The 17,134-nt window shown below is 40.6% G+C and overlaps 3 protein-coding genes across 3 annotated transcripts; 2 read left to right on the top strand and 1 right to left on the bottom strand.

Annotated features, from left to right (window-relative positions):
• The first annotated feature begins 399 nt into the window (after positions 1-399).
• LOC135555627 (hemoglobin subunit alpha-like) lies at positions 400-1,296 on the top strand. Its single transcript, XM_064988231.1, has 3 exons — positions 400-555; positions 781-988; positions 1,085-1,296. The coding sequence occupies exons 1-3, from the start codon at positions 461-463 to the stop codon at positions 1,211-1,213; spliced, it is 432 nt and encodes a 143-aa protein (XP_064844303.1). The 5' UTR covers positions 400-460; the 3' UTR covers positions 1,214-1,296.
• A 3,570-nt stretch (positions 1,297-4,866) lies between these two features.
• LOC135555626 (hemoglobin subunit beta) lies at positions 4,867-5,806 on the bottom strand. Its single transcript, XM_064988230.1, has 3 exons — positions 5,639-5,806; positions 5,300-5,522; positions 4,867-5,116 (listed from the first exon to the last, which is right to left on the bottom strand). The coding sequence occupies exons 1-3, from the start codon at positions 5,728-5,730 to the stop codon at positions 4,985-4,987; spliced, it is 447 nt and encodes a 148-aa protein (XP_064844302.1). The 5' UTR covers positions 5,731-5,806; the 3' UTR covers positions 4,867-4,984.
• Positions 5,807-6,972: 1,166 nt separating this feature from the next.
• On the top strand, positions 6,973-8,084 carry LOC135555625 (hemoglobin subunit alpha-4-like). The gene is made up of 3 exons (XM_064988229.1): positions 6,973-7,131; positions 7,583-7,790; positions 7,871-8,084. Exons 1-3 carry the CDS (start codon positions 7,037-7,039, stop codon positions 7,997-7,999), a joined length of 432 nt encoding a protein of 143 aa, XP_064844301.1. The 5' UTR covers positions 6,973-7,036; the 3' UTR covers positions 8,000-8,084.
• The last annotated feature ends 9,050 nt before the right edge of the window (positions 8,085-17,134 follow it).

Below are 17,134 nucleotides of genomic sequence, written 5' to 3'. Positions count from 1 at the left end.
GTCTATATCAATCAAACAAATTGTAAAATTGTTGACATCTCTGTTGCATCTGGTGCAATTGATTTAAATGCATGTAATTTAGTCAATTAACTAAAGATTTAATATTTGGCTGTTTCGGCAAAATCAGCTGCAACTTTAGAATTAACCTACTGAAATATATGCTTACAATTCATGTATTTGCATTGCGCTAAAAGGTTAATTATGGATATTATTAGAAACATAGCCCTCTGACATCTTATTGGAGTTTTTAATATAAAACGCTAACTTAATATTTTATAAAAGCCAAGAACGTTTCTTACTCTTGGATTTTGACCAAGATGGTTGCAGTGTAGGGGGAGTGTACCCTAGTAGCTGGGCGTGTCTGCCGCTCTACTGTGATATAAAGGGACCTGGTTGTGTAGGCAGTCATCTTCAGATAATTTATTGTATATTTAATACAGGCCAATCGGAAAGGAGCAAAATGAGTCTGACAGCAAAGGACAAATCTGTGGTCAAGGCCTTCTGGGGCAAGATTAGTGGAAAGGCAGATGTCATCGGCGCTGAGGCTTTGGGGAGGTAAGCCTTCTTAATGAAAGAATGATGAGAATGATTGTGTTTAAACTGATGACAGCGGCCTATGTGCCTACCTCGAATAAACATTTTAACATACAATAAGTAAACTCATTTCATTACGTTGTAGACACAGACGATGGGAGAAATATGATACTTGTAATGCTTAAAAGTTCAGCATCTAAAAAAAACTCCAATATGAATCGAACTATTCTGTACCTTCCTTTGCAGGATGCTGACTGCTTACCCCCAGACTAAGACCTACTTCTCCCAATGGGCTGACCTGAGCCCCGGCTCTGCGCCAGTCAAGAAGCATGGAGGCATCATCATGGGTGCAATTGGTAAAGCAGTCGGACTGATGGACGACCTCGTGGGGGGAATGAATGCTCTCAGCGATCTGCACGCTTTCACGCTGCGCGTTGACCCTGGAAACTTCAAGGTTTGCCTACAGATAACCTATTGTCTGTATATTGATCACTCTGTCTGTTGCTGAAGCACAATCCTTCAATATTAACTTTTAAAATATACTTTTCAGATCCTGTCCCACAACATCCTTGTGACCCTGGCTATTCACTTCCCTTCTGAGTTCACTCCCGAAGTGCACATTGCTGTGGATAAATTCCTTGCAGCCTTGTCCGCTGCCCTGGCTGACAAATACAGATAAGACCATCATGAAAGTCCACCATTGGACTCCAGTTCCTGCTCTGTTGTTATTACAATACAATAAACAGGCAATGAATGAAGTTACCTCCTCTGTTGTGTCCTTATTCCACCACAGTTCACCATCAAAGTGATATTTTAATTTCATCACTGTCACATCTAGATTGAATACATTGAATGAAGAAAGGAAGGGATTAAGTACTAAATGGTGCTTTAGGTCCACCATCCACTATCACACTATGTTATTCTCCATAACTTTGGATAGCCTATCTAATACGTGTAACATGCATTTTGCTGACATCATTTAATATTTGATGAATATGGAGTAGTTACAGATGGGTTGGTAAACTGAATGGGTTATATGAAGCCTCTACCATTTTCATATAACCCCTTCAGTTTACCAACCCCTATCTGTAACTACTCCAAATGCATGTTACACGAAGAACACCATCCCAACTGTGAAGCGCGGGGGTGGCAGTATCATGTTGAGGGGGTGATTTGCTTCAGGAGGGACTGGTGCACTTTGTGAAAAGATAGCTTCATGAGTGGGGAAATTACATGGAAATATTGAACCAACATGTCAAGGCATCAGTCAGGAAGTTAAAGCTTGGTCGCAAATGGGTCTTCCAAATGGACAATGACCTCAAGCATACTTCTAAATGTGTGGCAAAAGGGCTTAAGGACAACAAAGTCAAGGTATTGGAGTGGCCATCACAAAGCCCTGACCTCAATCCCATAGAAAATTTGTGGGTAAAACTGAGAAAAAAAACTGAAAAAGTGTGTGCGAGCAAGGAGGCCTACAAACCTGACTCAGTTACACCAGCTCTGTCAGGAGGAATGGGCCAAAACTTATTGTGGGAAGCTTGTGGAAGGCTACCCGAAACGTTTGACCCAAGTTAAACCATTTAAAGGCAATGCTAACAAATACTAATTGAGTGTATGTAAACTTCTGACCCACTGGGAATGTCATGAAAGAAATTAAAGCTGAAATAAATCATTCTCTCTACTATTATTCTGACATTTCACATTCTTAAAATGAAGTGGTTGTAAGGGAGTGCGTAATTGGTGGCAGGGAAGTTAGGCTCATGAGAGCAAAACTGGGTAAATCAACGAAGCAGTTTTATTCATAAAACCACCGGAAACTAGAACAACATACAAATGGGTACAAAAACCGTCGCACACTAGAGAAAACGTGCACATGCACTTACAAAAACAATTCCCCACAAAAGACATGGGGGAACAAAGGGTTAAATACACAACATATAATGAGGGAATTGAGACCAGGTGTGTGGGAAGTCAAAAACAAAAGGAAAATGAAAAGTTGATCGATGAAGACTGGTGACAACGACCGCCGAGCGAACAAGGAGAGGAACCGAAGTCGTGACAGTACCTCCCCTTGACGTGCGGCTCCAGCAGCGCGCCGACAACCGGCCTCGGGGACGACCCGGAGGGTGAGGCACAGGGCGATCCGGACGAAGACAGTGGAACTCTCGCAGCATTGAAGGGTCCAACATGTCCTCGACCGGAACCCAGCACTTCTCCTCCGGACTGTACCCCTCCCACTCCACAAGGTACTGAAGGCCACTCGCCCGACACCTCGAATCCAGTATGGAGCTAACGGAGTACGCTGGGGCCCCCTTGATGTCCAGAGGGGGCTGAGGAACCTCCCGCACCTCAGACTCCTGGAGCGGGCCAGTCACCACCGGCCTGAGGGAAGACACATGGAACGAGGGGTTAATAGGGTAATCGGGGAAGCTGTAACCTGTAAAAACCTTGTTCCTCTCCTCAGGACTTTAAATGGCCCCACAAACTGCTGGCCCAGCATCCGGCAGGGCAGGCGGAGGGGCAGGTTTCGGTCGAGAGCCAGACCCGGTGACGGTCTGCTGTGTCTTTCTGGCACAGCACGGCCCATGTCTCCTCCGCGCGCCTGAACCAGTCGTCCACCGCAGGAGCTTCGGTCTGACTCTGATGCCAAGGCGCCAGAACCGGCTGGTACCCCAGTACACACTGGAAGGGGAGAGGTTAGTGGAGGAGTGGCGGAGCGAGTTCTGTGCCATCTCGGCCCAGGGCACGAACGCCGCCCACTCCCCCGGCCGGTCCTGGCAATAAGACCGCAGAAACCTGCCAATATCCTGGTTTACTCTCTCCACCTGCCCATTACTCTCGGAGTGAAACACACTTTTGAAGTGTACAGCATTTTGGACTCTCGTTGAAGATGGCCTAGCAGTCTTTTGCTGGCACATTTTGTCATCAAAGTCTGTTATTTTCTGGATTTAGGTGGTAACTGGGGGAAAAACACAAGCAAGCTAACATTAGTGTTTTTTTGCAACGCTTGTGTTGGTGGTTTCTTTGCAACTCTTGCAGTTAGCCACTGATTCCTTCCAAACGACTAATTGTTGAATTTGCAATTTCGAACTCGTTGTGTAATCTTTATGTACAATGGCCGATGAGCACCGATACGTTTTATCTATAATTTATCTTCATTATTTCTCTTCATATGACAAGGATTTGCCAGTAGATTGTCGAGTTGATGACAACTGATGATGACTGCTAGCTAAGACTTTGAAAGTAAGATGTTGACATGACCAGTCCAATCAAAGCTACAATGTGGTATAATGTGATATGATGTCATTCTATCTGTGGCTAATGACCTTGAGCCTTCTTGGATGGGCACTTCTAATATAACTCTATGGCAGACTACAAGGGGCAAAAATGTTCGATCTCTACCCTTAGAATTGGGGATGACATACTGTCCCATGAGTGACAGAAAACTGAGCCAATCATGACAGAAAACTGAGCCAATCAGGCGCAACACTCTGTATTTTCTGCTGGCGAGCCCCACCACCACAGAAAGCACTCATCTGGGTTGAAACACCTGCATTTTGGAGCTTCTTCTTCAAAGAACCCTTTTTAATGGATCCTGAAATAACTTTTTTAATAACCTTTCTCGGGATTCATTTTTTAACTACCCCCTCCCCAGTTATTATTCTCATTAATAATAATACGCATAACAATAACAACAATAGCACAATATTTTAGTTCTCAGTGTTTGTTATGATTTTAGTGGCAAAGCAGAATTTAAAAAACTAAATATGAGGTAAACTCTCAGCAGAGCCCCAAGTCCAATGGGTATATCCTCTGGTACGTTGATGTTAATGTGTTGATGTTCTCCATATCCACAGCCAGAATGATTTTGAGTGCATGGGGATCGATACTCATCAGAGGTGTAGGGAGGGAGAAGTCTTTGAATCCCCAAAATAGTAATTACACAGATGATTAACAAAACATGCACACCACAGAATTCATACACTCTAAAAATGAGGGGTTCAACAAGGGTTCTTCTAAGATCCCCAAAGTTCTTTGAAGATTCTTAGGGTTCTGAAAATGGTCCCTAAAAGGTTCTTCCAAGAAGGAGGCATACAAAGGTATGTTAATTGCTATTGGTAGGTTATGCAGATCACGTTTGCCATCTTCTTTCCTTATCTCATCAATTAATAACCATTAGGCCTCTAGATTATGGACAAAGTATGTTTATGAAAACCATCATCAAAACAGTTTTTTTCATTCACATTCCCTCAATTTTAGTGTAGAAACCATGTGCCATCAGTACAATTGCAGGAGAACGTTTTCCATAAAAAACAACACTTCAAAAAGATCAACGCTTTTAAATAGATTTTATTATTTTCAATGCGTGCAGCTATGGCACAGGTTCCAGCCGAACAGACTGGAGTTGGAGTGTCATCTCTCTTCCATATTGATGTTGTCGAGTGATACTCTAGTGGTACTGTCTGCCAAGAGCGGACACAACGACAGCCAGGAACTTCTGGAAGGCTTCCTGAATATCAGCACTGAAAACGGCGGGACCGAGCTTGGCGGCCACGCACACGGTGATGCAGTCGGCGAGGAGCTGTGGAGAGTGGACAGTAAAAAAATATTGACATACACTTTACATCGGCACACACCGCTATTTAATGCATAAGACTATTTTCCCCTAAATGCCTCGAAGGAAAATTGGTCATACCTTAAAAAATACATAATAATTGTATGAAGCACAAAATAGTAGGCTATATGTATTACGTTTAGTACTCACCCTGAAGTTGTCGGGATCCACGTGCAGTTTCTCTGAGTGCATCACACTCAGTGCAGTATAGGTGTTCTTGATGTCATCCAGGTTCTGCACCGCTCTGTCCAGTCCGTGCATCACGGTCTTTCCGTGCTTGGCCACGGCGGGGTTACCCATGATGGCAGCGGGTGTGGATAGGTTGCCGAAGGTGCTAAAGTGCCTCTGAGTCCATGGAGACACGATCAGAAGTCTAAAAATAAATTAAACAGGCTGCCATTACAATACGAAATTAGTGGTAATTTGCCTAGGTAACCTATTATCGTGTTATTATTTAATGATATCTACATAAATATTATAAGAACGTACCTGGCCAGGGCCTGGGGTCCGATCTCATCCACGCTGATCTTTCCCCACAGGCCTACGATGGCACTGCGCTCAGCATCTGTCCAGTCGACCATGATGACGTTTGTTTGTTGATTTCCGTTGGTACTTGCAAAATGTTACAAGGGATTCCTGAGCTTTTTGTCTCCTGGGACTTCCAATTTATTGATGTTCAGTATCTCCGCCCTGAACAGAACACAGAAAATGATTGGATGAATGTCTTGAGGGGGCAATGTCCTCGAGTGTGGCACATATCGGCATTGTGCCAACTTCATCCCACTTTTAAAGATAATGCTTGGTCATTTAGGCGTTTCCAAATTCTAATTAGTACGGATGAAATAAACAAGTCATGATTAGCCTTCATAAACACATGCATACTTAATGATACAATCGAACATATTTTCAAAAGTAAAATATATAGACCTTTAAAGGTTCCTTTAGCCCTAAATACTCTTTTAATTAATCGTTGTAATATTGGCATTGAATTGTAATATTATCTTTATAAAATTCTAATTATTGATGTAAGTGTTTATTTAGGATCTCATTCAAAAAAGAAAAGCCTAGATTGGGAGTAAACTATTAAAGAAAGAGCATGACTCGAAATATATTTTATCTTCATATTCAGACGGACCCACCCATTTGATAGTTCCTTATTTCTGGTATTTTTGAATGATTCATCTAAATGTCAGTTGGTGAAAAGTCGTTTCATCTGCCTTCATCAGGGGAATTACATGATGGGTTCTAACTGGACACTATTCAATGTGGATATCAGCCTATTTCCTTCAATGAAACCACAGCTTTTTGTTTAGCTCCACTGAAATACAATGCTTGTAGCCTACATGCTATTAAAATGTTTAGTGATAGGCAGAGGCAACGTTTTGCTACCAGAACAAAACATTTCCATCGATTTTTCCATCGAATCTTTTGTAGGTTACAGAATCGATTTTTCCATCGAATCTTTTGTAGGTTACAGAATCACTCAACAATGAGTGCTGCAATATTAGACCTTACGAGTCGTATTAATTACGACTAAACTTTAATTGGAAAGAAAATATTGAGGTATTAAGTGTTTCAAAAAACCCGTCGTTATTCAATCTATATTAAATAAATACATTCATTGTTCTGTCAACATTTTTTACAAACGAAGGTATTATGTGCTAAGGTCATATGTTGGGCATTACACGAATTGGCTCGGTTGCATAATTATAACGTATAAAAAAACATGAATCATGTCTTGGACAAATTCCCAATCAGAGGTGGAGCCAAGATTATATCGGGTGTGCCTTCTCTCATGCCTCCATAAAAACAGCCTCTGAGTTTTCCACGCTCAAAAGCTTATTTTCTTAGCATCTTCATTTAAGTGGATAAACGGACAAGACAGCTATGAGTCTCTCAGCCAAGGACAAAGCCAACGTGAAGGCCATCTGGGGCAAGATCCTCCCTAAATCCGATGAGATTGGAGAACAGGCTCTTTCCAGGTAATTACATAACGATGTATGATAAATTATAGAGTATGTACATGTAGACTGTTGAAATTATTAACACATAATTCCTCAGTCAATTTGGAAGCTATAAATGTGTAGCCTACACTCTTAGAAAAAAGGTGCTATCTGGAACCTAAAAGGGTTGTTCAGCTGTCCCCATAAGATTACCCTTTGAAGAACCGTTCTTGGTTCCAGGTAGAGAACCCTTTGGTTCCATGTGGAACCCTTTTCCCAGAGGGTTCTACCTGAAACACAAAAGGGTTCTACTTGGAACCAAGAAAGGCTTTAACTGGAACCAAAAAGGGTTATCTTATGGGACAGCCGAAGAACCTTTTGGAACCCCTTTTTCTTAGTGTTTTTTCGGCGAAGATATGGACGGGAGCCCCGAACGAATGATTATTTAAGATGCATTTTTGTCTCACCTCATTTCTAATGTCTACGACAGGATGCTTGTCGTCTACCCTCAGACCAAGGCCTACTTCTCCCACTGGTCTTCCGTGGCCCCCGGTTCCGCTCCAGTGAAGAAGCACGGCATCACCATCATGAATCAAATCGATGAATGTGTTAACAACTTGGAAGATCTCTTTGGTTTCTTGACCAAGCTCAGTGAACTGCACGCCACCAAGCTGAGGGTGGATCCCACCAACTTCAAGGTAAGATTTTTTTTATATATAAAAAAATAACACTTTACCTGTGTGAATGTGAAATAATATATTTCCCTTTTGCTTTGCAGATCCTGGCTCACAACCTGATTGTGGTCATTGCCGCCTACTTCCCTGCGGAATTTACCCCCGAGATCCACCTGTCCGTGGACAAGTTCCTGCAGCAACTGGCTCTGGCCCTGGCCGAGAAGTACCGCTAAACCGGAGTTCAGCTGTCAATCTGTCATCCGAGGAATAATGTCCATCCAATATCGACACACTGACAATAAATCTAACTGAAACTCATACCGAGGTGTTTGTTGTTTGTCATTTTAAACGTCTTACATTGTCTTGTGATTTATATTGTAGGCTACGTGTGGATTATCTTGTAGAATGGATTTGTCAAGTCAAGTATAAAATAAAGTTAACAGCCTATTTCACAGTATTTCAAGGGTATTTCATAAAAATGATGCACTTCACAATAAATGTATATTTTACTCCACCTTTGCATACACCTTGACATTAAAAAGTTCCAAATGTACGTGCCTGAGACCAATATGTTATGACCAGACATCACTGGTCCGCCATGCCACGGACGTCACCAGGACCTGGCTTTCAGGGCTTTAGCCCGCTATGATTTTGGGTCAGCCCTGAATCTTTTGCGCTGCTGCAATGGTTTAAAAAAAGTGTAGTCAACTGAATGCGCCAATTAGTTCATGGATCTGTGGTTACTTGAACCCCCGAAGTCCTCCAACAGTTATAACCAGGAGTGTAGTGCTGCGTGTCCACAGCGGAGCGACGCTCTGCAACTTCTTAAAATGGTGATATGTCTCGCAAGATCACTTCATGATTGATTTGTATTCTACATAACAAACCACCTGTAATAGCATGATAATGTCAGGCTACTGTCATACCAAAAACACCCTGTCATTTCTTAATTTAGGATGATTGTGCTGAAATGTAAAATAAATAAAATAAATAATAATATATATTTTTAAAGATCATGTGGTGGCTGCGTTTACTGTTCTAAAATGTGATTAGTTAGACCGGTTAACCACCCTTACTTACATCATTCAAGAAAATTGAAATGCGTATTCCCATGAAACTGATTGGGATCAAATGGTTGGCATGCATGCAGCATGGACGTTTCACCTGTACAACGTGAAGAATTATCATCGACAGTGATGATGGCCTGATTTATAATGAGGTAGGCCTAATTTGGTGTTTTAATATTTAAAAAATAGAACATTTTCCTTTAGCCACTTACAGTATGTGTAGGCATAGGCAATCATGCAGTTTGGTTGATGCGTTGTATGTAGCCTACATTCTATAATTATATTATACAATTGGCTTCATGATGGTATGTGTGGTCAACTGATGATTCTAGCACCGTTTTGATTGGACAGCATCACTGCGCTGCTTTGAGACAAGGAACTCAGCTTGATAAATCAAGACATCAATCAATGTCACATGTTTGTTTTCACTGGATGTCCGTTTGGATATTTGGTTACAATTAGGCTGGGAAATTAGGCTAGTAATTGAAAGCAACGCAGATCTTCTATACGCACACACGTTAGGCCTACTGTATAGTCTACCCGATGAGCTTCCCTGATGTTTTCCTGAACTTTCCAATACTTTTCTGATGCATTTCAGTCATTTAGCCTACTGATGCGAATACACTCTTTTTTTGTACACTTTTCTCATAGGCTAGTCATTTGACATATTTTTTACTGTTAAAAAATGTCATAAGGCCTACGTCGTCTCAACAACAATATAGCTGAAACCACTATTGGCTTCTTTGACTTACTGAGACCACTTGCTGATAGATTCTTTTAAATAGTATTGTAACAGAAGGCCTACCTACACAATAACCACATATGGCGTTACTGACCACAATCGATTGAATTATTAAGAAGTGGTGATTTGGCTTTGGGGAGAGCACAGCTCATTGAAGAAAACATAGCGCTGGAGAAAGGGGTCCATGAAGTGATGCAGAGAAATTGAAATACATTTGCCAAATTATATAATTAGTGTGAGTATTTATAAAATGTGACACTTTCTGAAAATGTTTTTTTTTTTGCACAACACCTTACAGAATCCTTGCATTGTCTTAACCCCTGACACGATACCATTCTAAATAGCATAGAAACTCTTCTTCTAAAAAATAAAGAGACCACATTTTTTAAATCGATACTGGCAAATTGGGACACCTTGATTGGCAAAGTGGGACACTTAATTATTTATTGTAAAGGATAAATTAAAGAGTATATAAGTAATTTTAATATTTTAATGGTAAACTTCAATTATTCATATAAATTAAACGTATTAAAATATGATTTATTTATTTATTTTTGTGGAACATTAAGAATTATCATGTATAATAATTATTATTATTATCATTATTATTATTCTTCTTATCAACATAATCATACTGTAACGGCGTTCTTCGTTTGTCGAAAGAGAGTCGGACCGAAATGCAGCGTGTTGGTTACTCATGTTTTTAATAGAACAAATGACGATACATGAAATAACAAAAACAACAAACGGAACGTGAAAAACCTATACAGCCTGTCTGGTGAACACTAACACAGAGACAGGAACAATCACCCACGAAATACAAAGTGAAACCCAGGCTACCTAAATACGGTTCCCAATCAGAGACAACGAGAATCACCTGACTCTGATTGAGAACCGCCTCAGGCAGCCAAACCTATGCAACACACACCCTAATCAGCCACAATCCCAATAACTAAAAAACCCCACTAAGAAATATAACAAACAATAAACCCATGTCACACCCTGGCCTGACCAACTAATAAACTAAAACACAAAATACTAAGACCAAGGCGTGACACATACCTGATTATAATTATATGATATAGCCTGTATGTAATTGTATAGTCTATAAATAAAATATAATGAACTTTATGTAGGCCTATCAGCTCAACATTCTCAACACTACATACATGGACATGTTCTAGAACGAAACCAGAAAGACCTTCCCGCTTAACAATTTCAATTAATGTTTTATTGTCACCAGAGTCAAATACTGCGAAATAAACTGTTTTTAGTATGGATATGAATATAGCTAGGATTTTTTATGTTGGTGGGGTAATATCTTTCTAAGTAAAATGCAGCTATACTATCTCTTTCTAGCAAACAAGCTGATAGGAGTTTTGATTAAATTTAGGATGTACATTTTATCCTATTTAGAAAAATGATTTCTGTTAATAAGACACCACACACAGAGACACATACATAGCTCTCCTCGCCCTCCATTTGGCAAATCTGACCATAATTCTATCCTCCTGATTTCTGCATACAAGCAAAAATTAAAGCAGGAAGTACCAGTGACTCGGTCAATAAAAAGTGGTCAGATGAAGCAGATGCTAAACTACAGGACTGTTTTTCTAGCACAGACTGGAATATGTTCTGGGATTCCTCCGATGGCATTGAGGAGTACACCACATCAGTCACTGGCTTCATCAAAAAGTGCATCGATGACGTAGTCCCCACAGCGACTGTACAGTACGTACATACCCCAACCAGAAGCCATGGATTACAGGCAACATCCGCACTGAGCTAAAGGGTAGAGGTACCTCTTTCAAGGAGCAGGACGCTAACCTGAAAGCTTATAAGAAATCCTGCTATGCCCTCCGACAAACCATCACACAGGAAAAGCCTCAATACAAGACTAAGATCAAATCGTACTACACCGGCTCCGATGCTCGTCAGATGTGGCAGGGCTTGCAAACTATTACAGACAACAAAGGGAACCACAGCCGAGAGCTGCCCAGTGACACGCGCCTACCATATGAGCTAAATAACTTCTATGCTCTCTTCGAGGCAAGTAACACTTATGCATGCATGAGAGCATCAGCTGTTCTGGGTGACTGTGTGATCACGCTCTCCACAGCCAATGTTAGTAAGACCTTTAAACAGGTCAACATTCACAAGGCCGCAGGGCCAAACGGATTAATAGGACGTGTACTCCGAGCATGCGCTGACCAACTGGCAGGTGTCTTCACTGACATTTTCAACCTCTCCATGTCTGAGTCTGTAATACCAACATGCTTCAAGCAGACCACCATAGTGCCTGTGACCAAGAACACGAAGGTAACCTGCCTAAATAACAACCGACCCATAGCCCTCACGTCTGTAGCCATGAAGTGCTTTGAAAGGCTGGTCATGGCTCACATCAACAGCATTATCCCAGAAACCCTAGACCCACTCCAATTTGCATACAGCACCAAAGAATCCACAGATGATGGATCCACAGCTTCAAGTTCCTTGGTGTCCACATCACCAGCAAACGAACGTGGTCCATGCACACCAAGACAGTTGTGAAGAGGGCATGACAAAACCTATTCCGCCTCAGAAGACTGAAAAGATTTGGCATGTGTCCTCAGATCCTCAAAAGGTTCTACATCTGAACCTTCGAGAGCATCCTGACGGGTTGCATCACTGCCTGGTACGGCAACTGCTTGGCCTCCGACCGCAAGGCACTACAGAGGGTAGTGCATATGGCCCAGTACATCACCAGGGCCAAGCTTCCTGCCATCCAGTACCTCTATACCAGGCAGTGTCAGAGGAAGGCCCTAAAAATTGTCAAAGACTCCAAACACCCTAGTCATAGACTGTTCTCTCTGCTACCGACGGCAAGCGGTACCAGAGTGCCAAGTCTAGGTCCAAGAGGCTTCTAAACAGCTTTCACCCCCAAGCCATAAGACTCCTGAACGTCTAATTAACCTTTTTGGGATAGGGGGCAACATTTTCACTTTGGGATAAAATAGCGTGCCCAGAGTGAACTGCCTCCTACTCTGTCCCAGATGCTAATATATGCATATTATTATTAGTATTGGATAGAAAACCCTCTGGAGTTTCTAAAACTGTTTGAAAGATGTCTGTGAGTATAACAGAACTCATATGGCAGGCGACAACCTGAGAAAAAATCCAACCAAGAAGTGGGACATCTTTGAGTCAGTTGTCTGGCAGAGAGCCTTGGTCTCATGACGCGCGCTCCCGACAGAGTTACTTCTCGTTCCAGTGCTTTTCTGAAGACAAAGGAATTCTCTGGTTGGAACATTATTGATGTTTTATGTTAAAAACATCCTAAAGATTGATTCCATACATCATTTGACATGTTTCTAAAGGACTGTAACGGAACTTTTCGAGTTTTTGTCTGGATGAAGTGCCTGCTCCTCATGCCTGAGGCGCAGGCCTGTGCCTATTTGGCTGAACAAGCTAACAAGTGGCTATTTGGACATAAATTATGGAACTTTATGGAACAAATTAGTCATTTATTGTCGAACTTGGATTCCTGTGCCTTCTGATGAAGATCATCAAAGGTAAGCGAATATTTATGGTGTTATTTCTAACTTTGTTGATTCCAAAATGGCGGATATTCCTCTGTCTGTTTTGGGTTCTGAGCGCCGTTCTCAGATTATGCTTTTTCCGTTAAAAAAAAATAAATCTGACACAGTGGTTGCATTAAGGAGAAGTCTTTAATTCTTTAATTCTGTGAATAACAGTTGTATCTCTTATCAATGTTTATTATGAGTATTTCTGCAAAATCACTGGATATTTTGGGAAACATACATGTATTGTGTAACATGATGTCCTATCAGTGTCATCTGATGAAGATCATCAAAGGTTAATGATTAATTTTATTGATATTTCTGCTTTTTGTGACTCCTATCTTTGGCTGGAAAAATGACTGTGTGTTTTTTTAGACTTGGCTATGACCTAAAAAAATAATATGGGTAGATTAGCAAAATGGGTAGATTAACAAGCTGTTTATCTTTCATTTGCTGTATTGGACTTATTAATGTGTGAAAGTTACATATTTCAAAAAATATTTTAGAATTTTGCACGCTACCTGTTCAGTGGAATGTTGTTGAGGGGTTCCGCTGTGCTAGAAAAGTTAAATTGCTGCTCAGAGTATTTGCATTGCCCTTCCCCCTCTTTTGCGCTGCTGCTACTCTGTTATTATCTCTACCTACATGTACATATTACCTCAATTAACCCCCCTGCATATTGACTCTGTACCGGTACCCCTGTATATAGCCTCGCTATTGTTATTTTACTGCTGCTCTTTAATTATTTGTAACATTTATTTACTTTATTTTAGGTATGTTCTTAAAACTGTATTGTTGGTAAGTAAGCATTTCACTGTAAGGTCTACCTACACCTGTTGTATTTGGTGCATGTGACGAATAAAATTTGATTTGATTTGCAGTCACTTTGATTGACAATTACATACCATTACTAAATATGTTGTAATGAGACACTGAATATCCTTTCTTAGTTTTTATAACTTTAACGCTATTTACCTCAGAACCCTATGAAGTAGTGACCCGTCATTCAGGGAGGTTTTAGATAGCAAAGAGTGGCTATTTGAAGAATCTCAAATATAAAATACATTTGTCTTCACTATTATCCTACCATGTAGAAAATAGTAAAAATAACAAAAATCCATGAATGAGTAGGTGTGTCAAACATTTGATCAATGTTAGAGGAATTCATTCCAAGTCCACATAACTAATAACAATAACCTAATGTAAAATGACATCCCATAGATTTCAATATGATAATTTGAAGTTAGTTAATTTATTGTATTTACAAAACACTTTTCATGTCCTTCTTTTTTAAATGTTGAGGTGTCGTTTTGTTCAATAGCCTAGGAAACCATGCTGCTGGTTGCCTGTGTGGTGAATTGATCCTTCACTTGATTGCAACTTGTCCATATGAACATCTTTGAGACAAGTCTGGACGGCTCTATTGAACAAGGACAACCAAACCTGCTAGAGTGTGATCTGCAATCGGCTAAACACAAAGGCCACAATAATTGCTACAAAACATGACTCCATTCATTTTTAGATCCGACAGCAGGCTCTATCAACCAATGACATTATTGGTTGAACTCTCCCAGGTGCAAAATGAAATAAATACAGCGATAGCGAGATAATTATGTCTGACAAACCCTCTCATCACTCATAATTATGTAGTTTCCCTTTAAGAACATACATTGTAGATTAATAATATTACATTGTATTGTATTGTATTGCACACTCTAAACTTATTCCATGGATCCCTTGGCCAAAAATTAGTCTAATCTATTGTTAGAAATACTCATTTGGAGATATGTCTGACCCCGCAATACCTTCATGGATCATACTGGTTTGGTTTGATCCTCTGTTCCATATCCGGCCTACGGAAGCTCCACGACATGAACGTGAGCTCTCATACTGTACGTTCTCTGAGTTTTCTGTTGTGCCCATAGAGAATGATAGAGGCCTCTAGTGGCCAAAAGCACCATTGAGGGCTTCCACCACGCTTCTGCCATTTTAAAGTAGGCCTAGTCAAAGTAGTCAACTGGGTGGGGATTCCTATGGGCTGTAGTCTCAATGGCGCTGCTGTCACAGACGCTAGAATGGCACAGATGTAAAGATGAGTCCTCTATCTATATCTATGAGTGTGCCTCTTTGATAACTCCCAATGTATGCTTAGGTATCTCTTACATGAAAGGTTGAGAGTGTCCTCTGCTGGAGATTTGATTGAGGGAGAAAATTATCTAGGAACTGCTTCCAATAAAATGAAAGCGCCACAACGTGCCACATAGTAACAGCAGAGGCGCTATTACATTTGTAACGGGAAGACCTCATTTCTCCTTGATGTGTGGCTGTATTGTACACATTTCTGACCATATTACAACTCTACTAATATGGAACTTATTAGGCCTATGACAAATATGAAACGTGTCGTATTGGCTATTGAGGATTGCTATTGTCAGTTTGCACTTGCCCACAAATTTACCTAGCCTGTAATCGTACTTTATTGAAATGAGATAATTATTAAATATCCATAGGCCTATACCCTACAGGCCCAAAAGGCACAATCAATAAAGGAAGATAACATGTCTAACTCCTTGCCAGGTTGTGGTCTACAACTATATGTTGTTTTGAGTTAAATCATATTCAAGTGAGTTAGGTACTTGGGGCCCTTGTTAAGGTCATCGGCACCATGAACTTTACCAAGTACCAAGACGTTTTAGCCAAAAACCTGGTTGCCTCTGCCAAGAGGCTGATATTTGGCCGCAAGTGGATCTTACAGCAAAGACAATGACCCCAAGCACATATCAAAATCCTCAAAGAAATGGTCAATTGACCACAAAATCAAAAATCAATATCAGTCTCGAACCCCATTGAACCCCATTGAAAACCTCTGGTTTGAATTAAAGAGGGCAGTCCAGTCCATAAGAGCAGATGAAAGAGATCAATGATGTGGAAATATTCTATATATAGGAAATGGTCTAAGATCCCTCCCAGTGTTTTCCAATCTCATTAAATATTTGAGAAAAGGCTAATTGTCGCTATCCTCAGAAGGGGTGCTGGGGTATTGAAAACAAGGGGGCCAATAATTTTTGGATCACTAGATGTTTAGATGTTGTCTTACTTGTAAACTTTTCTCTGAGCAATTATGTTAGTAGGCCTATAAGATGAGGATAAAAATAAGAAACCCGCACACTGCTCTCTTACTAGTATCACTGCTCTTTATTTAGCTGTACTTAGGCCCCGAGGCCTTCGTGAACAAGAGATAGCTCAGATGTGCGAGTGCCTGATGCATTTTCAATATGAGTAGGCCTATAAAATAATATATAATTGTCCCATTTTTTTTTAGCATACAATATAGCGCAGAATTTGTATTATTTATTTTATACAGTGTTTTGTGCACATCTTAATAAAATCAAATTGTATTTGTCACATGAGCAGAATACAAAAAGGTGTTGACTTTACCGAGAAATGCTTACTTACAAGTCCTTTCTCAACAATGCAGAGTAAGTAAGAAAAAATGGGTGCCAATAATTTGGTAAAAAGTAAACCTTTCCATTCACATTACATTATCTCAGTAAAATTTGTGACGCTTGGCTTTACAGCCTACTAACATGACCACACCCATCGCTGTGTTTAGGGAGGAGTGTACTGAAAAAAAACGCTGCTCAAACAAAGTATAAGTGCATAGGGTTCCTTAACCTCCATTAAGAACCCTGTCAAAGCAACCTCATAGCCAGCAACATGGTTGAGTGGACAGACTTTGAGCGCGCCACAATCCAAAGCATCTTCTCAAAGATGGACTACGATGACGTGGGCCCCGCGGCTCTTTCCAGGTAGGCTACCTTTAATACCCTATTTGATGTCAGCGTTATGGTGCCTTCAACACTGTTGCCGACAAATTATTGGAATTAGTCATGTTGTTAACGGTTTTCAAGACTGGTTATTATTTGACATATCCGCGTAAAACGACAGAACAATTTATTTATGTGCATTGCGTGTATGCATATCACATTTGTGTAATTC

Source organism: Oncorhynchus masou, chromosome 15 (genome assembly GCF_036934945.1).
Source record: "Oncorhynchus masou masou isolate Uvic2021 chromosome 15, UVic_Omas_1.1, whole genome shotgun sequence".
In the NCBI taxonomy this organism is placed as follows: Eukaryota; Metazoa; Chordata; class Actinopteri; order Salmoniformes; family Salmonidae; genus Oncorhynchus; species Oncorhynchus masou.
Note: the sequence above shows the minus strand (reverse complement) of the source record. Positions and strands in the feature narration are given on the sequence as shown.